At 39.4% G+C, this 21,031-nt stretch overlaps 1 protein-coding gene across 1 annotated transcript in view; it reads left to right on the top strand.

Annotated features, from left to right (window-relative positions):
* The window catches only part of AACS (acetoacetyl-CoA synthetase), a 41,743-nt gene that overhangs the window by 6,211 nt on the left and 14,501 nt on the right, over positions 1-21,031 (top strand). The window contains exons 3-8 of the mRNA XM_061466179.1: positions 1,440-1,560; positions 4,412-4,525; positions 12,400-12,497; positions 16,192-16,306; positions 16,840-16,921; positions 17,594-17,741. Coding sequence (XP_061322163.1) covers positions 1,440-1,560; positions 4,412-4,525; positions 12,400-12,497; positions 16,192-16,306; positions 16,840-16,921; positions 17,594-17,741 — 678 coding nt within the window. The remainder of the gene's footprint in view (positions 1-1,439; positions 1,561-4,411; positions 4,526-12,399; positions 12,498-16,191; positions 16,307-16,839; positions 16,922-17,593; positions 17,742-21,031) is intronic.

The following is a 21,031-nucleotide window of genomic DNA, read 5'->3' as shown; positions in this document are numbered from 1 at the left end:
ATTACTTCAGTAATATATGTATTATATATAAAAATTATAACAAATTCTGCAGCCTGAGTTGATAACCTGTGAATGGTGTAAATCCCATTTGTCCTATTTTTAGGAAGTTAATTTGAAATAAAGTAATATAGTAGAGTACTTCCATGTAAACCTTAACTTCTAAAACTGCCTCCAGTGATATGCTGCACATCTCAAAGCACGAAAAATGCTAGGTTTTCTGGAATGGGAGTTATTTTGAGTTCTCTCTGGCTTTCAGAAGAGCCTTTCACTTGGTCTGGAAGAATGCTGTTTCTGTAATGCGTGTCCACTCCATGAGACAACCTCAGGGTGTAAACTGAAGCTTTCAGAAACACAACTCTACAATGAAGCTTGAATTTACAAATACATGTGCTGCTGGGCAATTGAGTTGCTAAGCAGTGGGGCATTGTGGAAGGAATTGCAAATTCCTTTGGGGCTAATGTGAAGGGCCTCTTTACCTATCACTTATTAAAGGTGTAGTCTTAATTGTGACTTAATCAAGGGGTAATTTACTTTTTTTGACATTTAATTAGCTCAAGATGAGGGGAAGTTGTTTCACTTGCACATAACTTTGTGATTTAATCGCATTTATCAGTTCTTTGCATATCCTAGCCCTAAATGGAGAATTGTTTAATATGGTCTTAAGTTATTGAACTCTCTTTTTTTAGGAAACATCAAATCAAGGGTGGTAGAAACATCCACTCTTGCAGTTTGTAATAAAATATTCATTAGTTGAGGTTAGTAGTAATACTTCTGCACTGTGGAAGAAGCTGTGGAGTACTTACATGTTTACTGCAACTTAATCCTAAAAATGGAGAATTGGAATAAAAAGCTTGAACTTTTTAGTTACATTTTACTATACAGGTCACTTGTTTAGTCTAGAGTTGTTTGGAATTCCCATTGTCTAAGTTCCTGATGTTGGTCTCTCTCTTGTGATTCATGTTGGGAAAAAATGGGTACTCACACTTTATTGTGCTTTGATTTTTATAAGAGGGAGGCTGGAGTGTATCCTGGTAAAGAGCTACAAAACCATATAGCTCAGTCCCTGTTTGGGACATTCCCAGATCCAAAACCCCAGCGTGCTCCGTGGTTTTGTGTGTATCCTGTGGTCTGGATGTAGTCATACTGGTTGGCTTCACTTGTGTAGTTAAGGCTGGTCTGCCGGTAGAATTGTCAGTGGGAAGCTGTTTTTAGTGTTGTTGTAATGATGTCTTTGCTTATGAGAGTTGACAAATAATTAATCATTCTAGGCCTGTAATTACAGGATCTAGTATCTGTGTTTGCCATCTGTAGGCTAGGAGAAATTATTCTTGCCTAATAGCGTATATAAAGAGCTTGGAATTAGTTAGCTAATTTCTGTACAGTGCTTTGAAAAATGATATCACAGTTTTCCAGGAATATATCTGTATCTTATTTTTCAGGTGGTTGATACATCCAAAAGCATTGTAGATGTCCCGGAATGGTTTAAAGGCAGCCGTCTGAACTATGCAGAAAACCTTCTGAGGCACAAGGACAATGACAAGATTGCACTGTATGCAGCAAGTAAGAAAGAATTAATGGCTTGTATTTATAGTTCACAGGACTAGGCCTTATAAAACAGCACTTGTTTATATGAAACCTTACTCTGCAAGTAACAGCAAAATGTGCTCTGGGAATATAGGTAGTTCTGAAAAGTGCTTGACAAACTAAACAGAGTTTTCTTAGAATGGGTTTATCTGCATTAAGGTAGTGGGGCTCATGCTGTGTTTAGCATCACTCAGTATTTGAGCTATTTCACATTTGTCATGAGCACTTGTCTAAGGCTTGCCTTCAGGAAGTATTTTGACACTGTTGTTTGATACTGTACTTCCCATGCTCTTCCTATGCCTAAGATAAATTTAGGAATACTAAGTATTACATGGGGTGTAGGTGGAATTAATTCTGGTTTTGACAGTACAGAAAGGAATGACAGTTACATGCATGGGAGACTTGGAATTTCACCTTTCTGAAACACTAAAGCTCAGTCTTAAATTTTTGTTACTGTGGGGAAGATTTAAGTCTCAAAATCTGGGAATACTCATAATTAGGATGGCAGTGTTAAGACAAAGTCCCTTCCCTATGTCTGCTGACTTTGGTAATTTAAATTGTTCTGATCTGTTAGATGGGATTAGCTTCTGTGCAGGTGTGTGAGTCCTTCCTTAGGGAGCTGCATTTTCAGCTTCCCTTTTGCTGGACCTAATCCTTAACATAAGACTGACCAAGCCGTGGTGGTGCTTAGTAGCTTAACAATAAACAGTGAAGACTCACAGCTCATTAGCAGCAGAAATTATGCAGAACTGTAGATTGTTTGGTTTTAGGTATTAAAAGTGTTAGTTCCTAATTTCCGATGTGTGGAGATCAGTTTCTGAGTTACATGTGTATTCCTGTTGTTCTGATGGCTATTTGAAAACAATGGGAGACAGTTATCTTCTGTGAGTTGACTGGTGACAAAATATTTATCAGTTGCGTTTTACTCCTTAGAAGTACTGAGAGAAACCTCTCTGATCATATAAATATAAAAGCGTACACATATATAAAAGCAAATGCACACATATATAATCAACTACCAGTTCAGAGAGAATGGGAAAATCTGTGACGCAGTTTTGGCGTCATAAGAATTCATCTGGTGAAGTCTGACAGGAATGAGGCTTGTAATGGAAGGCTGGCTTCAAAGTGATGAACTCATCACTCTCAAATTTGAGACCATTAGAAAAGCTGCTTATGTATTATTTAATGGAAAAAAATCAATGTAGTTAAGTACATCTTGCGCAATAGCTAAGCACTGATTAGTAAGTCAACTCTTTATGTGGAATTGATGTGATTGATTTATTAATGTTAAAAGCTAAACATGCACCTTGAGGAAAAGTGGAGTTCAATGCTTTCAGTTCAAATTATTGAAGGAATTATTATCAATCTAATGAATTATTTGGTTTGACATGTGATTACATTGTTCCTGTAGATCTTACTTCTTGTTAGGAGAACATGGGCTGTACCAGAAATTCTCTGCTTTGTGTCACATAATCATAGTGAATACTGTATGATTGCTGGACTGAACATGCTGTGGTGAACAGACTTCCACCTGCACTTCTTTTCATGACCTTCTGCTGTATTTAATCTTCTTAAGATCTCTTAAGTCAGAGTGTTCTTTGTTAACCCCTTGCTGCTAGGTCAGTGTGGTGGTTTGGGAACCCGTGCCAGGTTTGTGTGTTCATTAGGGATATGTTCTGTGGAATCAGGGTGGATCTGACAAAGCACTGGAGTGTAAATGTAACTTTACTAAACAATTTCACTTGTCAGTGGCTCCCACTGTAAATCTCTTACTTGTGACTCTCTTCTTCTGGGGGCTTTAATCATGGAACAATATTACAATCCCATTTTCTGTTTGATGGGAATGCAGAATCTCTCAGCTGTCCCTGCTCAGCTCATGAGCTACATATTACATTGACTTGTGTTGTTTGCCATCACAACCTGCTCTCTTGCTCTCTTTAAGTCCACATTTACTGGGGTGGGAATTTAGGAAGGCAAAAGTATAAAAAAAAATCCTGTTCCTTGTTTAAGAAATGAGACTGATGGCAGGTGTACCAGGGCAAGCAGCACATTTACATTGTGACATACTTAGTATGTTTTTGTGAGGAGTGCTGGATACTTGGAGCATGCCAATCCGAATAGTTTGCTGGAGTTGCATTAAGGAATTATAGGAAGGGATCCTTAGGCTGACAAACTTCGCCTTTCATAACATTTAGATTTGTTCACTTTGTTTCACAAGTGGTTTATTAACAGCTTATGTAACATCTGACTTTCAGTACAGAAATGAAAGCACCCTGCAGATCTTTTCAGGGATGAATGGAGTCCAGTTTAGTTTATTTGCTTTGTGGTATGTTGGCAGGCGCAGATGTTTAAAAAAGCTTATTGAAAGTCAGACCTTAGTAACTGCATGTGAATGATTCTCTAGTTAACAGTGACTTCCTGTAGTAAAACCTGAAGTTAGCACCTTGATGCTGCTTGCTAGACCTAATGAGAAAACTAAGCAAAAAGGGGTTGTTTTTTTCATGTTAGAAAGTAGCTGTGGTGAATGCAATCTGCTTATAGTGAATGTTCTTCTTTGAGGACACACCTTTCTGCAGTGAATAGTTTGCGTTTCCCCAGATGATGTTCCCATCATTGTGCCTACTGAATGAATACTACTGATTTAATACTTGATTTCCATTAAAAAGAAAAGCATAAGAGGAATTTGAAAAGCAAAAAGTGTAATTGTGGAAGCTCTTCTCCTGAAATAGCTTAATATTCTTTCTTTTCCAGTATTAACTGTTTGGACTAGACTGATTATGTTGCAGTGCAGGATTTTTGATTGGTTGTTTTAATCCTCTTTCCTCAGAGGAAGGCAAAGAAGAAATCGTGAAAGTTACTTTTGAAGAACTCAGACAAGCTGTAGCTTTGTATGCTGCAGCCATGAGGAAGATGGGAGTAAAAGTGGGAGACAGAATTGTGGGTGAGTAGCTTTTTCTTAAAGGAGAGGAGGGGAAATTTCCTTGGGTGAGTAGCCAAGGCTATGGGAACATGAATGTGAAGTACTGTTTCACAGAAACATTCTGAAGAAAAGGCTCTTATGCTCCTATATTTATGTTTATATGAAATATACTTCTAGAGGGAAGGAACATGGATTAGCCTGCATGTCCTTCAGCACTGGAGGGGAAAGAAAAATACCTTATTCATAACTTCACTAAGGACTGCTTCATAAGCACTCCATGGAAGCAGAAGTGATGGAGACTTTGCATCTAGCTGAGCCCTGACTCACAAGGTCTGGCACATTCACACAGGAGCAGTCTTGGGAATTCTGGTCCCAGGTTGACTGTTCTGGTGCCATCTGGAAGTTACTGCCCGTGGGGCCTCAGGTAATACGGTGCACTACAAATGGCAGTAATGAGAAATGGGTTTGTACTGCCTTCTGCCACCAGTGCATTTGGGAATAGTGTCCTCTAGCACTGTGGTAGTGAGCAGCCAGTGAGCAGGAATTTTTTCAATTAGCAAATTTTCAGTGCAGAGATGAGTAGTGTAAAACCCCGAGATCCATTCAGTAACTCACAAGATCTTCTGGAATATTATTTCCTGTCAGAAGATCATCATGTGGATCTTTCTGTATAAATAAGTTTTTGTCTTGTGAACAGCTTGTGCAGCATACAGTCCAGGCATAGAAAGGAGTTAATCGGTCTGGTTTGTTCAATTTAGTTCTGAATTGCTGGGTTTGCCCTTCCAGCTGAACTACTTCATCTCTGTGCTTCATGTGCTCCATAACACAGGCTTTTCAGTTCTGTCAGTGTAGTGCAAGTCTAAATGTCAATATCCTTGAAGCTGCTTCACTCCTACCTAGTGGTTCTGCTGATGTTGCATAGCCATCTTACTATGGGAATCACATATTCTTTGAGCAATACTTGGCCGTTATCCTAAGTATGTGCAAGTTCTTATGTGATGCAAACCCAAAGTGATGAAATTGGTTTGTTTTCAGTGTGTTACAAACCAGAACTGGAGCCCATGCCTTCAAAAACAGAAGGGTATGCATCATTATTGTTTAAGCCCACAAATGTGACCTGCAAATGTAAAATATACTCAAGAGCTCATACTTCATGCATATGCTATGAGTATTCTATGGATCTGGTAACTAACATCTACTTGCCACAGTTGGTGGCTTGCTTTTTACATAGAATTAGAGTTAAATCCTTAATTGGGTATGAACCATCCAGCAAAGTCAGGAAGTTTTGTCCCAGTGAAGACTAATGCTTAACTTTGTCTCCATTTTCAATGTTGACACATTTATATCTGTCAGCCTGTTGAGGAGCAATACTCTGTCTGAAACCAAACTAAAGAATAGGAAAACTTACACTTTGCAAAGTTTGAATATTTAGAATGTAAGTTTACTTTTTTTTTACTGCCTGTCCTCCAATGGTGAAAGTGGGTTGTGTGTATTTCAAAATTGCCCCAAGGACATTGGCAAAACAATACATGATTGTGCATAATATTGAAGTATTCTGTTTTGTAGGCTGCTTGTGGGGGTATAATTCCTTATTAGTTTATAAGTAAGTAAAAAAAGTCATAACAGGGCCCAAAACAATTCTTCCATATGTGTTGCTGGTTATGCTAAAATGAAGGATTGAATCTCATGTGCAAGTGACAAAAAGAGTACTCTACCTGTTTCAGATCCCGTAACATGATGAAATGTGTTGCTGGAAAGTGATGGACAATGCAGAAGAGTACTTACTGGATATGTTTTCATATTTCATGTGAATTAAAACGGTGTGTGAAGGTAATACAATGTGTTCGCACACACTGGGGAGGACAGTAGCTGTAAGCTTCTGAGCAGCAACAGCTGTAGCTTCAATGTGTTCCTGTGAGTAGGAGCCTGCTGTTCTTTACTGTCCTAATTCTCAGGTTAAAGTCCGTTTCTTAGACATTACATATTGATGTCTGATGCTAAATAAGAGGTTTTCAGTCTCTGGGAAGATCTGCTCACTAGGGTAACAGATGTAATACTAATGTTTAAGTATGAGCAGGTGCAGCCATATTTAACGGGAGCATACATTCCGAATTAAGATCGAAGACTTTTTCCTGCATGAGCTTGTTTTGTGTTCTAAAGTGCAAATTAAAGGCCTCTCTGCAACCTGGTTATCACTGCTAGAACTCTTCTAATCAAGTTAGAAACGCTGTGTTTGGGAAAAGACCACATAGGATGCTCTCATATTGTGCTCATCTTGCGAGGAGTTCTTTGTAAGGTGTACTATGCAGGAGAAATGCACTCTGTAGCTGGAGAAAATGTGCTATTGCAATATAGCTAGTGATGCTAATAATTAAGCTAATAATGCTATTATAGTTTTAATAACGGTTCCTTTTAGTTAAGGACTGCATTTTGCGTAGCACAACTGGAGGCTACCTGGTTCCTCAATCTTCTTCGTTGTTTTAGAAGCTGGCTCACCTCTTATTTAAGTTAAAAACCAAAGATTGTGTTAATAGATACCACTTATTTTTATTTATGCAGGATTTTTGCATGCAGAAGGCAGCAAGTTCAGCTCCCATCCTTTGAGTAAGCTGCAGCTCTGTTTTTTCCCTTGGTGTTTTTGTGCATTTCCTAAGCCAAAATTTTCCATCTGGCACTTCCACAGCAGAGACCTCTCTGCCCAGCTGCTGTAGGCACAAAGTATCTGTGCTGGGCCCCTTGAGCTTTTCAGTAGCTTAGGCTCATCTTTATGAGCAGTTATTTGTGGAAGCAAGCTTGCATTGTGCTTGGAGTCCATAACAAAGCCCTTTACTTTTGATAATAGAAAAGATTAACGAATCCAGGCAACCTCTTTCTGTCCTTAAAATCATGGTACGTTTACGGGCTTTTAAAATTACCTTTATGCACTTTTTTCTTTTGGGCACTTTCTCACATTTTACTTGTTTCCACCTTGGCTGATGACTGTCTTTTTCCCTTGTAATCTTCAGCCAGATGAACGCATATTAGCTCCCATCAGTTGCACTGTTCCCACTCCTTCCCTTCCCCTGCTGCACCCAGTCTTTGACTCCTGACTCAACAGATTTCAGCAGCCTGATTGATTGATTGCAACAGTATGTAGGGAGAGCTTCCCTGTGAAAGAAAACCAGTGGGATTTTGAACAGCAATGCAGCTATTTAGAGAGAGGAATATATATCTTAATTTTCTCAACTTCTTTCCTGTGTTTCTCTCCTATGCCAGAGGATATTGGCAGTCCTTGGAAGAGCTAAACTGCAACATCGCAGTCAGAGGTTCAGGCTGCAGGCTTTGGTCCAAGTCCCAAGTTGAAATGTGGGAGAGATTTTAAGTGTTGGGTGGGAAAGTTTGAATGCTGCACCCACTTGTATCAAGGATCAGGCTCTCCAAAGCTTGCCAAAATCTGCTGGGACCTAATTTCTTCCAAAATTTATAGCAGATGGCAGAAGGAAGGGTGATTCTTCATGTGTTTTAGGGCAGTAATAACAGGGTGTGCTTTTACTGCCTCTGAGAAATCAGCTTTTGAATAGAAGGGAGATACTTTAATTTTATTATAGTTGCCCAACACCTAGTCAGCCTGACAGGTTCTGATGCCCTTTGTTGCCACTTTCTCTTAAAATCACTTAAAATCTTGAGCTGTTAAAATTGTACACAAGATCATTAACATTACTTGTGAATTTGATCTCCATGCTTTACTGCCTCTAAAAGAAAACTGCTTTAGGTTTTCATTATACTCAGCCTATCCTCTTGTTAGTTCAGTACAATTCATGGTTGCATCATGACAGTAATAGTGTATTAGAGGTAGAGGTGGGTGAATGTGGGTGGACAAGCAGCAATGTCAGCACTTCTTCAGCTTGATTTCATCCCAGTCTTCCCTTTCCATCACAAAGGAGCAGTTAATAGTAAACATAATTGAAGCAGATGGGAAGTAAAACATATCTCTTCTAAAGATGCGCTGTGTTAATGGCAGTGGTGATGGGACCGTTGGAAGAAACAGATGCAATACCTAATGCAAGCTACACAGATCCACATGTGAAGAATGTCTCCCACTGGTCATCTGTTTGGCAAATAACAATGACTGCAGCAGGAATAAATAAAACTTGGGAGTATCTGTGTTTCTCATCTCTGGATAGTTTACTTCTATTATAGCCCAGGACCCAGTTTTGTTCTATTCCAAGTCAGCAGTTAAACTAATCTTCCCCATGTGTTCCCTCAAAATCCTCAACAAAACATCAATGAATTACATTGTTTAAAGCTAGTATTTTATCTATAGTAACTGTATTAGCCCTTGTTGCTTACGTGGGTTTTAAAGCTAGCTTTGTAAGGAGATTAGCATGTTGCTAATAGTCTCAGGCCGCAGTAATGTTAGGTAGGATGACCACCTTAAAGTCCTACAGGAGTGGGAAATGCTGTATTAATGTCAAAGAGAAGCTGGAAGTGTGGTCTTTGACCTGTTTGAGAGCTGGTGTACATCAATAGTATAAGCCATTAAGGTATTGTAGCTCCCTACTGTCCTTCTGATGTATTCTTTCAAGGCTCAAACTCGGTCTTTGATGCAGGGTCCAAGTTTGGGGCTTTTTTTATTATTCAGATGCTTGGACACCTCTGTTTCTGTATACACATTTATTCAGCTTCATGAAGGCAGTAGGTGCTTGCAGGGAATGTGTTCTCAGCACTCAGAGATGAAGGGAGATCGGTTTCCAGCATAGTTGTACCAGGAATTTTTGGACTACAGTTTTTACCTATTCTGTTGCTAAAGTACTGCAGTAAAACAAACAACTCGGGTGTCACCTCAGCCTATGCTAGATTAGGTAAACAGCGCCTGACAGAAAATGCTGTCCTGAGCAGATCAGGCTCTAAGTGCCTCTTAAAAAAATCCATAGGGTGTTTTTAAGGTATTACTTGTCCTGCTACACGTTTGTCACAGGCTTTATGTCAAAGTAAATTTTTTATTTCTTTGTCCTGATGGAGATTTTACACATGCTTATGAGTCAGGAGGAGAGCTGCTAGGATCTTTGGTATGTCATACTCTGAATTCCTAGTTGCTGGGTTCCCAACTTCTGCTTTTGGAGCCTTCTATTCAATTGCTTTCATACCCAAAGAAGGTATGAAGATTCTCCTCTTCCTAAAAAGAATAGTTAGTTTCCACCTTTCTTGCCAGCTTCAAGAAAGGGGTATGTTAAGATACAGAGATGGACGAGTACCTTCTGTAGACTTTACCCATGTTGACAGATGCTAGTTTTGATCCTTAGCTTAACTATCCTATCAAGGAACGTGGAGGCTCTAGTTAAATATATAAACAAACGTATGGTGAATATTTAAATTAACTGTACCATTATTCTTCTGTAGTACAGAGCTTCTGTACATGTCACTGTTCTGTGACCCCTGGCATGCATCCAGCTAAAAAGTTGTACTTTTATCGTCTGTCAGCAATATTCCTGTTCAAGTTTTAGACACTTACGACCTGTGTCAGCCTACTGAATGCTTTGAGAAATCAGTTGATACCTCAAGGGGCACAGTCAAATGCAGGGAGTTTTACATATGTGACAGTTGCTGTCAGTGATCTGCAGAATCTCTGATGTGTCATTTTTCTTTCTGAGAATCCCATTTTAATGTGAAAGACAGGAGAAGTAGTTTGTGTCAGACAGGAGAAGTAGTTTGTGTGAAGAGTTGGGAGCTGTCAAGAGAAAAGCACCAGGAGCTCTTCTATCACTGTTTGGATGATCTCTTTCCAAAATAGATCCTCATTTTTATTTGTAATACTGGATGCTGGGGATTAGGACAAACACATGAAAACCTCAATGAGCACGCAGGCTGGCTGCCTGCAATGGTGGGATGTGGATACAGAAGCATGGCGTGAGTTGCCTTGCATGTTTCTCATACCTTTGGGCAGTTTTGGCTGATACCCTCTAAAACTCCACCACCACCTCAAAGCCAACTGACAAATGAAAGTAATTACTTGATTACAGTGCTAAGTAATCAAAGTACTAAGATCACAGTGCTAAGCCAGAGACTTGAGTTCTTGCCTTGAGGGCTTTTATAGGAATGGTGAAAAGGAGAACTTCCTTACAGTAGAACTGATGCTTGTAAGCTATGGCATAGTAATAAGTAATAACTGCTCCAAAGTATGAAGAGACATCTTTCAGTTTTCATTACTCTCTGGCCTCCTGATAATCCCATCCAAGAAATGATCAGTGGCATCAATTAAAAAAGAGCTGCTTTCATCACACAAAAAGCCATTTCAGTCTGTTCTAGTTCATATGATTAAAATTTCAAATTATTTTTCAGGGAGGAAGATTTCTTTTAAAAGAAAAATCTGTAAAATTTTGGGATACTGTACTTTGTGTTGTAAACCTTGTCTCTAAGGGGGGAAATAGCAAAGTAAATAATGCCTTTATGGCCATGAGGTTTTGCTGCACTTTATGTACTTAGGAACTTCTCTGAACAAAACACCACAAAAAGCAGCTCTAGGGAGTAATTTATCTCTTAACGTGGTGTAAAGCTTTTATTCACAGTTGTTTCCTCCAGAAATCGTTGGGCTCAAGTCATAAAGCTGTTTTCAGAGTTGCTACACCCCAGAGCACAACAGCTCACACATTAACTGGAGCGGTCAAGCTGGCTTAAGGAAATTGATTTTACTGGTTTTGAATTGTGAAGAAAAAGAATCTCAGTTTAAATTCTGACTTTTAAAGTCTACTTTATACACAGCTGAAAAAGGATAGATTTTTTTTCAAGCTGTGTAGACAAACTGGTAGAAGTCAAGCTCAGACCCTCCTTGATGAAGTTAATGTGCAGAATTGCTATGAAGATCTCTCATCTTCGTTCCTGTATTGAAGAGAACATCCATAAATCTTTGAGGAGTCCTCAACACTAGTGAGTTTCTGCTGTCTGGTAGATACTTGTGGAGCACCTGCAACATGCACTGCAGTCCAAGATCTGTCAATGCTCACCACTTCTGTTAAAGAAGTTGGAAAGCATTTTTATTGCCATTTAAGTTTGCTTTCAAATGCTGAGTTATAATTACGTGCCCAGGTACAACAATTAGGCCTGTCATGCTTTTTTTTTTTTAAGGACATTGGCATCTTTTTGGTTACTTAAGAAGAATGATCTGAAACTCCAGATTTTTTATCTATTTCAGTTGCATGTTTTCATCTGTGGTTTGGATTCTGATCAGCTGAGGTTGATCTCAGCCATGCAGAACCTTCTGGACAGTGGCTCTAATTGAGCCCATTGAAAATCTAATGTTTTTGACAATAATTTCTTCTGTGTGCCTTGATAAGTTGAATGTCAATCTTGAAATCTTGTTGCAAGCTGTTGGGGTAAACCTGAAGAACTACATTGTTGTTGGGATGTTTCAGGGATTGTCTCTTTTTGAGATGTTGTTTTTTCTTGTTCAAGATTCTGGTACTATAAAGTTGAATCTCTACTTTTGAACTGATTATTTATAATGTTTCCTTCCAGATCCTTGTTGCTTCTCCAGTGGCTGTTTCAAAAAACCTGTTCTCTTCCCCTCCATGGTGCTCTATTAGTCTCCATGTACCCAGTTCAAACCACAAACGTATTCCCTCCCAGTTCTTCTAGTCAGTGTGCTGCCCTCTTAACCTGAAAGTCATTAATGAAGCAGAAACATTTGTAAAGTGGGAGTAACCTTGTATATATAAGCCTCAATGCAATTATAAGTGGAATTGCTTCTAATTCCTCATGTAAGTGATTTGACTTCAGAAGAGGACATTATGTGTGGAAAACTTTAAAGGATGCTTCAGCCTAGGAAAAGTCTATTCAAACTGGCTGTTGAATACATTATATTTACTGTAAGGTTTGCTATTTTTTCACTTCCATCTCTAACTATTCAAATTCTGCCATAGGTTACTTACCAAACAGCATTCATGCAGTGGAAGCAATGCTGGCTGCTGCAAGTATCGGTGCTATCTGGAGTTCAACATCGCCTGACTTTGGCATTAATGTGAGTAGCCTTATTATTGCAGGAAAGCTATCACTATTTCATACAAATAAAGGGATGAAGTGGCAGATTCTGTTCACTTTAGTCTTGCTGCCACCTCCTGGCACACCCAAGTACACCAGATTTTTATTAGCTACCGCAAGTCCGTGCTTTCAGTTGTCAGTAATGACATTCAGCATTGCAAATCGGATATCTTTAGCTAAGTCACTGTTGGGATATTTTCAGGTGGAATTCGCAGTCTTTGTGAGCTTTTATTACATTAAATGTGCAAATGAGCAGTGGTACAACAGTTATCTGGGGCTAGGCCCTACCCTCTCAAATCCTTTCCCAGGCTCTTAGCTACACTCCAGTTTCTTTGCATAAGTAGTCCCTTCCTCTGCCCCCAGTGTGGGTAAACTGAGCAACACCCATTTGGCCTTTTCCATAAGGCTTTGCCAACAAGGTGAGGCATTTCAGGCTAATCTCACTAACCTATTTAACTCTCCTGTTAGTGTAGGAAGAAGTGCTGTGTGTAAAATAAGGTAAAAATTAACTTGATTCATGTGCCCTGGAAGCTTTGAGAATAAATTCTGCTTTCTTTGGAAAGCCTTTAGCACACATCTCAAGCAGCAACAGATACAAATCACTTCTAAAATGAAGTGTTGAACCTTTATCTAAAAGTTTGCATGAAAGCATCTGGAGAATGTACTGTCTGTGCAGTGCTGAACAGAGAAAATACCAATGATTTTAGGTAATGCATACCCTCAATCTCCGTTAACCAGGAGCAGGCTAGATGCATGGAGCTGTCATCTCTAGCGCTAGAGGGCAGCAGGATTCCACTTTCTTATGCTTGAGGTTGTATCATTGGGGAAAAAAAAAAATGATTAAAAAAATCATTATAGCATGTAATGATCAATCTGTTCTACAAATATTTTCTGCTTGCTCAGAAAATGACAGTATGGAGTATTTTCTTTGCAATGTGATTTGATCTCTCATCTGGGAGAAGATTGTTCATTTCACTTGCATTACGGAGTACTGGTATGTTTTCTGTCCATGTTGATATGCTGTTATTTTCAGTGCCTGGCTTTATTTAGTTTTTGTGATAGTCTTTTAATGAAACTTAGCTTTGGAACAGCAGTGCCATCGATGTCATTTATTCTCTTTTGGCTTGGCAACGTATATTGGCATGAATTCAAACCCTAAAATCTTGAGGGAGATCAGCAGAGGTCCTCGGGGATATTGGCTTTCACCCTAAGGAAAAGACATTCCTCCTTCTGTGCAGTTGCATTAGTCCTGTTAACATAAACGAAGATTCTGTTTGTGTTTTGGGGAGCAGTGTAGCAATTTCAACACTTCAAATCCAATTGTGTATATGTTTTGTGAAGCTTAGAAATGTCACTTCTCAGAACTGCCTACACATTGCAGGCTCTGAATGCCATACATCCAAAGGCTTCACAAGCATTCAGGAAGTCTGCTGTCAGAGAACCAGTGAGCTCCCTCCCACACAGAATGCAGCTCTTGGCAGCTTTCCCTTCTTTTCTCTAGTCCTTGTTATCCCTTTTGGTATATTAATAGGAAAGTGGTTCTTTGCGGCCTGTACATAAGAAGTTGTTGTATATATATATGTTTAAGAAGAGCCTCTTCTCTTAGAACTATATGAGGAACCTTTGGAGCAAAACCAGAGCAGCTCCATTCATGGAGCCCTGCACAGTTTTTAGTACTGGATTTGAGGCTCAGAAAATAGAATGAGCCATATCTGGTATACCTGAATTTTTCATGAAAGCAATTCCTTGCTGAGCCATCTGGTTGGACTAAAGTTCCAGTGTAGCAATTACGTGTTCCATCTGTTTTTATTGCCCTTGTGTCATACCAGGCTGCCCTGTGGGATTTGATTCTGCCAGTGCTAATGAATCCAACTGGGTGTATTAGCAGCATTGGTAAGACCCTGAGATTTGTAGCCATCTCTTTCTGATTCACACCTCTCTTCAGATCTGATTCTTCTCTTAAAGCCCTCTCATTAGTCTTAATTCTTTTAAACATCCGGCAGCATGGATATGGGATATGTATGCTCCATGCTCAGCATGAATGTGTTTGTGCACACACATACATATACATACGCACGTGCTGTGTGTAATTTAGCTGCTTAGTCTGTTCTTTGAAAGCATTACAAAGAAATATGTTTGATTACATACCTAAGAAAGCAGGAAATTGAATTTCATACTCCTTAGAGGATAACTTTGATGTATTAATCTACATTTCCAGGTTTGTTAGCTAACATGTTAGAGGCTCCTTGAAAACTTCTGCCACCAAACCAGATTCTGGTGTTTGTTTTAAGCTAATTGATAAAGCTAGGTGTCAGTGCATGCTTGTATTATGTTTATTCTTATGATGTGAACAAGGAAAAGGAAATGCATCTTTGGGTGATAGAAAAGTTGTGACATACTCAGCAGAGACAGTTGCATGTTTATATTTAGTCACATCCCTGTGGTGTTCAGTGGGCTTTCCTAAAAAGACACCATGGAGAAAGACAGGACCTCTGTACTTCTGCAGGAGGCTTTCTTGCAACCCTGACCAGTCCAGATTGGAAAGGAAGAGTGTAATGGAAATGAGTTGTCTGTGATGTTTTTGCACTGGTCTTTTGGTAATAGTTTGTCTCATTTTGGCTGCAAAGTAAAGAGCAAAACAGGAGACAAGAATAAAGAATGCTGGGAAGAATAAGCACATGACTAAAGTCTGGTTTTTTTGCAACATGACTTACGAGATTGTTGTTGAATAGTTAGCTGACAATTTTACAGTATGGAGTAATCTTGTAGTTCTTAACATTTCACATAATGCAGCTAGTGAGGGATGTGAACGTTGCTGTGTGCTGAGAGCTTTTAGCAAAATAATTTGCTTCTTGCTGTTGAATACAGAAAGATCCATTTCTGGTAGATTGCTGCATGCTGTGTATCTGGGGGGAAAAAATGCCAGAAGGGTTTTTCTCTCAAATGTGATAATAGCTATAGTAAATTCCTGAGAACAGTGTAAGCTGGAAGAGAAAACTTAGCATTTGAATGTGTCCTGCCCCAGAGGTTCTAAGGGAGCTGGGGTAGTTTTTGTTGGCAGTATGTATGTATGTATATGCGTTCTCAATATCTAGTAACTCTGGTAAAACCCAGTGGTACAGTTTCCTTTGTTAGTCGTAGCTGAGCAAAGCTGCTGGTCCATGTGAAGTGCCACCTTGCTGTGTGATAAAAGCACTCCTCTTCCAGGAGACTGGTGTTTCTCAGGTTCTCCCTTGTGCAGACTGCCCAACTACTGGTGCATTGTCCAAGGAGTGTTGGGGGCAGTTTACAAGGGCGTGCAGATGCAGGTAGGAGTCCTGGACCTTCAGGTAAATAGTGCCTGACTCCTGCTCACATTACAGGTGCTTATCCTCTCTAGATGAGTTTAAGTGATTCTCAAGATGAATTTTTAACTGCTTAGATAGCTTTGAGCTTGTTCCTTCACTGAATGCCATCCTGTGATTTGTGGTGATTTTATCTTTGTTATTGGTCCATATATTTGGGGGTTATTAAATAGATTGTTACAAACCTTTTGTACTTGGAAAATCTGGGGTGAGTGAAAGACAAGCAGGCAGTCTTTTATCAGTTCTGCTAATTCCTGTCCTTATCTAGTATCTAGTGGGGTTTCCTACTGCAGCAATTTAACTTTAACTTCTTTTTCTCTATTTCCCTAGGGTGTACTGGACAGATTTTCCCAAATTCAGCCTAAGCTCATCTTCTCTGTTGAAGCTGTTATATACAATGGCAAAGAACATAAACACTTGGAAAAGCTGCTTAATGTGGTAAAAGGTATTTCACTGCGTACCATCTACTCTTAGTTATGCTGTACTTCTGTGAGCTCTCAAAGCCTTCACTGCCACAAGAAGTGACACTTTTGACTGCTTCTTGCTGTCCTTCCTCCTTTAAAGTATCTCTGTGGCCACTTGGAACTTCAGAACTGATTTGAGTAAAAAGTAACCAGTCTTTCGTGTACTTCTCACAGTCTTTTGCTAGCTTAGCTTAAGTATAGCCTCATAAATTAGTCAGCTCTATCAGCAGGGGAACAGGGACTGGTGATACTGGGTTTTTTAAGCCCAAGCTTTAGTGCTGCTGAAGAAAAATGAAGAGGTATTGCAGCACTAAAGCTTGCAGATTTGCACATAGGCTGGCAATATTGAGCAAATTGTATCTTAGGTAACAATTCAGTCTTTTGGAGTTTCAATGCTTGGTGCAAGAGAATTATTCCTGTTAGTGCATTACATTGTATGATCCAATCAGACAGAAAAGACCATTGTTTTAGGTAACTGAATGTAGAAAATAATTTGTTTCCTTCATTCTTCCAGGACTTCCAGATATAAAAAAAGTGGTGGTGATTCCATATGTCTCCTCAAGAGAAAACATAGATATTTCTAGGATTCCAAACAGGTAATGGGAGCTTGTGAGCTGTGTCTGTCCTCACTATGGATGTGATGGATGCTAATAGCAATTGAAAATGAGCTTGCAAAAGTTAGGGTTTAATCAGGTTTCTTAATGTGGGTCCAGCTTCATACTGAATGTAGAAGTAATACGTTGCTGCCAACGTTTTGCTTCTACAAAGCCACTGTTGGTATTAATGGTTCTCAAACAAAGGCAAAATTCAATAGGATATAGCAAGGAGAAGAAACTCACTTTGAGAAATGAATAATTAATAATTTAAGTGACATTTCTAGAGATAATTTGTTTTGCTTATTTACTGCCCTGGATTACATACATTGGGTACGTTTTGGAAGTGGTTGAGTTCCAGATTTTGTGTTGAGGGTGAGATTTTTCCAGTCTGAGCCGCTAAGAGGAGCAGCTGATCATAGGTGTAGATTTATAGGCTTGCTTTTGTTGTGTTACATCTCAATATTATACTAATGCTTTATTTTTAAAGCAGAGAAGGGAAACAAAATAATTAGCAGCTCAAAAAGTAAAAAAACTAGGAATAAAAATAAAGTACATAGTTTGAATATATAGCTCATTGTAAAAGACATATTAAAGACAGAAGTAATTCTGTGTATGGGCTGGGGTAATGATGTAAATTTGTTTTAAATGTTCTTTTTCTCCCTTCTTATGCAGTGTCTTTTTAGAAGACTTCCTTGCTGCTGGGAAAGGAGACCAGGCCCCCCAGCTGGAGTTTGAACAGCTGCCTTTCAGTCATCCTCTCTTTATCATGTATTCATCAGGCACAACAGGGGCACCAAAATGCATGGTTCATTCAGCAGGGGTATGTCTGCCCTCCTGGAGCTCCACTATCTATATTTAACTACCTGGGTTATGTTTTTCCTTTGACAGTATCACGCTATAGTGCACTTTAAGGACGAACTGATTGCTGACAGTTTTTCAGTAACTTGCAATGAAACTTTCTATTTGTAAGTGACTGTTTGAAAGCAAATATGGATTAAACCCCCCAGATTATTTTATATCCTTAAAGATTCAGACTTCAGCTATTTCCAGGGAGCAAGTGTCACTCACAAAAGCATTGGTAGAACTGGCCTGACCTTTACTTGCAGAAGAAAGGCCAAAGAACTTGAATTGAGTCCTTAGAACTGATTTTTGGACACAGTCGAGGCCCTTGGGGAGCTTGCAGTTTTTATTACCTAGGATTTTTTTGACCATAAACTTTAGTCCCTATGTTTATCAGTTCAGAGCATGTCATCCTTATCAATCTTCTTTTAAGGAAGGAAGCCAAAAGGTTAGCTTATCTCTTTGGATGCAGGTTTTGCTTTGTATGGAAGCTTTGCTTTAGGCAGTGTCTTATTGTGACTAAATGTATATATGATGTTACTGCCAAAATGACCCATGTTCACATGCTTTCCATTTATTATTCAGGTTCTAGGCAACTTAAAAAGTTAAGGAAGTGATTCCAGCAGTTGGGCATACTGTTGAAAATTTAACTCTGCTGTTAGTGTGGGCCTTAATAAAAGGCAGGGTTTTGGTGTTATTTCCCTTAAGGCAGGCACAATGTGCTGCCTAGCACACTTCAGCCAGCTTGTATAGATTAAACTGCGCAGCTGTTAGCCCAAGTCCACTGTTTCTGCTCTTTGCTCTGGAAGTCAGGATGAGCATCTTGCAAGACTGGCTGTAGAGTTTTTTAGGTAGCCTGAGGGCAGGGCCACTTTGTCACACCCATAGTGTGTATGTTCTGGCCTCTATGATGGCAGGGACTGGAGGATTTGCCCACAGACAAATCCCACACTGCCTGTAGACACTCTGCTTTATTATCAATAGGAGATCATACCAGGCAGCATGTGACATACAAAATAGTCCCTTTGGGACACAAATCCTGTGTTTGTGAAAAAGAAAGAAGTAGTTATATTTTGAGGTTTGACAGTTGTTTTGAATCTGTGCTGGCTTTAGACTGGTTAAAAGTACTTGCAGACATGGATTAGCAAAAAGAGGACAGGTATTTTGTTCAGTGATGTAGGATAAACAGTAGGGAAATGAAAAACACAGGTGTAGATCAGAAAACAGGACTTTTCTCTGCAAAGTTTTTTTTTGTCCCATGCTACTTGTGTGGCTGTTTAGTTTGCCTTTAGTCATGCCTCTGCTCTCCATTTGAATCACCTGTTTAGTTCAAACAGAGTTTAGGTATGGACTACTCATCCTTGCTGGGGAGGAGAGACTGCGATGGCTTCTTGAATAGGATATGTTATTTATGAGGATTCTGTGTTCCTACTGAACAGCTCTCTAGTTCCTGTACTGTAGGATAATGTTTTCTGTAAGTTCTGGTGCCAAAATCTCTTTTATTTGGCCAAAAAGCAAATTATTGCATCAGAGGTTCTGTGGTTTGCATGTTTTGTATGTGTCAGCTTGAATAGGGCCTACAAATAAAATCCGTGCAAAGAGATGTGTAGATATCTTCTGCACACTTGATTGGGTTCCTCTGCTTGTTCTTGGCTTAATCTTGTTTCCCCTGGAAATAATAGGAGGATTCTCATTGATTTCAACAAAAGCAGAATTAGCCCATGGTCTTAGTCTCATTTTCCAGCCTCAGATTGACTGAAGTTTGATTTTTTTATAGTTAAAAACACAAGAAAGGATGACATTTCAGTAAAGGCACTTCAATTGTTTTTTTGCAGCGTGCTTCAAAGCTGTTTTGTTTCTGTACTGATCTTAGAGATGCCAATACACAGTTTACTTTAAATTCACAACTCTGTTTCTGTCTAATTCTGCAGTATGTTTCTGGTCTGTCTTCTCTGTACACATTCTGTTTTCTTGACACACAGTGAAATAACATATGTAAATAGTGAAAATGAAGCCATGTCATGGGAGATGATTTAGAAGGTAGTGCCTCAGAGGAGACTGAGCTTTTTCCTGGCCTTGGAAGCAAAGCTGTGTCGTATTGAACAACGGGGTGTGCTACAGAGAGCCATTTGGAGGGTTCTTTTTAATACTTGTAAAACAGTAGTAAGTCCTAAAATCATTGCTTCTGCTTCTTACCTCATTCATACAGGCTCCTTTTCAGTTATTCCATATTCCCAATTATCTAAGAAGATAATTTTTTGGTAAAATCCTAATCAGTTAATTTCTGTGAGTCTTAAGGACTTGTAAGACCTGAGCTTAAATAGCTGTACTGCTGCAGACCTCTTGTGTAACTGTAGGCAAATCACTCTGAGGATTTCTCATGCTCGGACTCTTCTGAATGCTGCACTGGGGAGGTTGCTGGTTTGAGACCAGCAGCCTTGAGTAGCTGTTCTCTCTCAGCTGTGTAACCCCTTAGCACTGGTCCCTATGTGCTGGTGGTGTGGCTCAGGAGCAGCGGTGCCAACTGATACTTTGACATTTCAGATGTTCAGCGCTTTACCAGCCATATGTTAAGCCCAATGAAGACAAGCAGGCCAGTAAGTTATCAGCTGCCAGATATGAAGGGCTGAACATTTAGGGTTTATTTTGGGGGTCATACAAGTCCTATAAGTAAGCCCCATAAATAAACTTGAGATCGCACACTGGGCCATAAGCTCTTTAGAACAGGTATACAATCTACCACAATACCTTTGCTTCTGGAGTGAGACTTAGCACGCTTTGCAGGGGATTAGTTCATAGCCTCTACCTAGAGTAATTGTTTAAAAATTTGCTTGTTTCCCAAACTGTGGAATAGCAACAACTAAATGAAGGAAAAGGAAAGCCAGTATTTGTTTTAATTGAATTTGACTTTTAATTTCACTCTTACGTGGCTCTTTCAGATTCTCCTGTGGGGGCGATGTGCTTACTTTTATAAATGGAATAATTATGTTAACACCTGCAATTCTTCTGGCAACCTTAACAATGAAGTTAGTGATTTCAAATCCTGACTGCTTTTCAGTGTTCAGTGTAGGGAATGTTAGCTATAGCTAGGTGGCAGCATCGGGACAGCTTAATGTGTTCAAACAGTAGCAGGTGAATCCAGACCTGGCTCCTTCGCAAAGAGAAAATAAGATTTATTCCTTTGTTTTTATTTAATGTTTTCTGCCTTTTCTCCTGAAGCATGTGCCAGTTTTATGACTCACCTTTTTCATTTCAAATGTTCATCTGTCA

The sequence above is a fragment of the Pezoporus flaviventris genome, unplaced genomic scaffold (genome assembly GCF_033815535.1).
Source record: "Pezoporus flaviventris isolate CSIRO_AGI_PZ_B2104156 unplaced genomic scaffold, CSIRO_AGI_Pfla_v1 ptg000041l, whole genome shotgun sequence".
NCBI classification, from domain to species: Eukaryota; Metazoa; Chordata; class Aves; order Psittaciformes; family Psittacidae; genus Pezoporus; species Pezoporus flaviventris.
The sequence above is the reverse complement of the archived record's forward strand: the minus strand, read 5'-3'. Positions and strand labels throughout refer to the sequence as shown.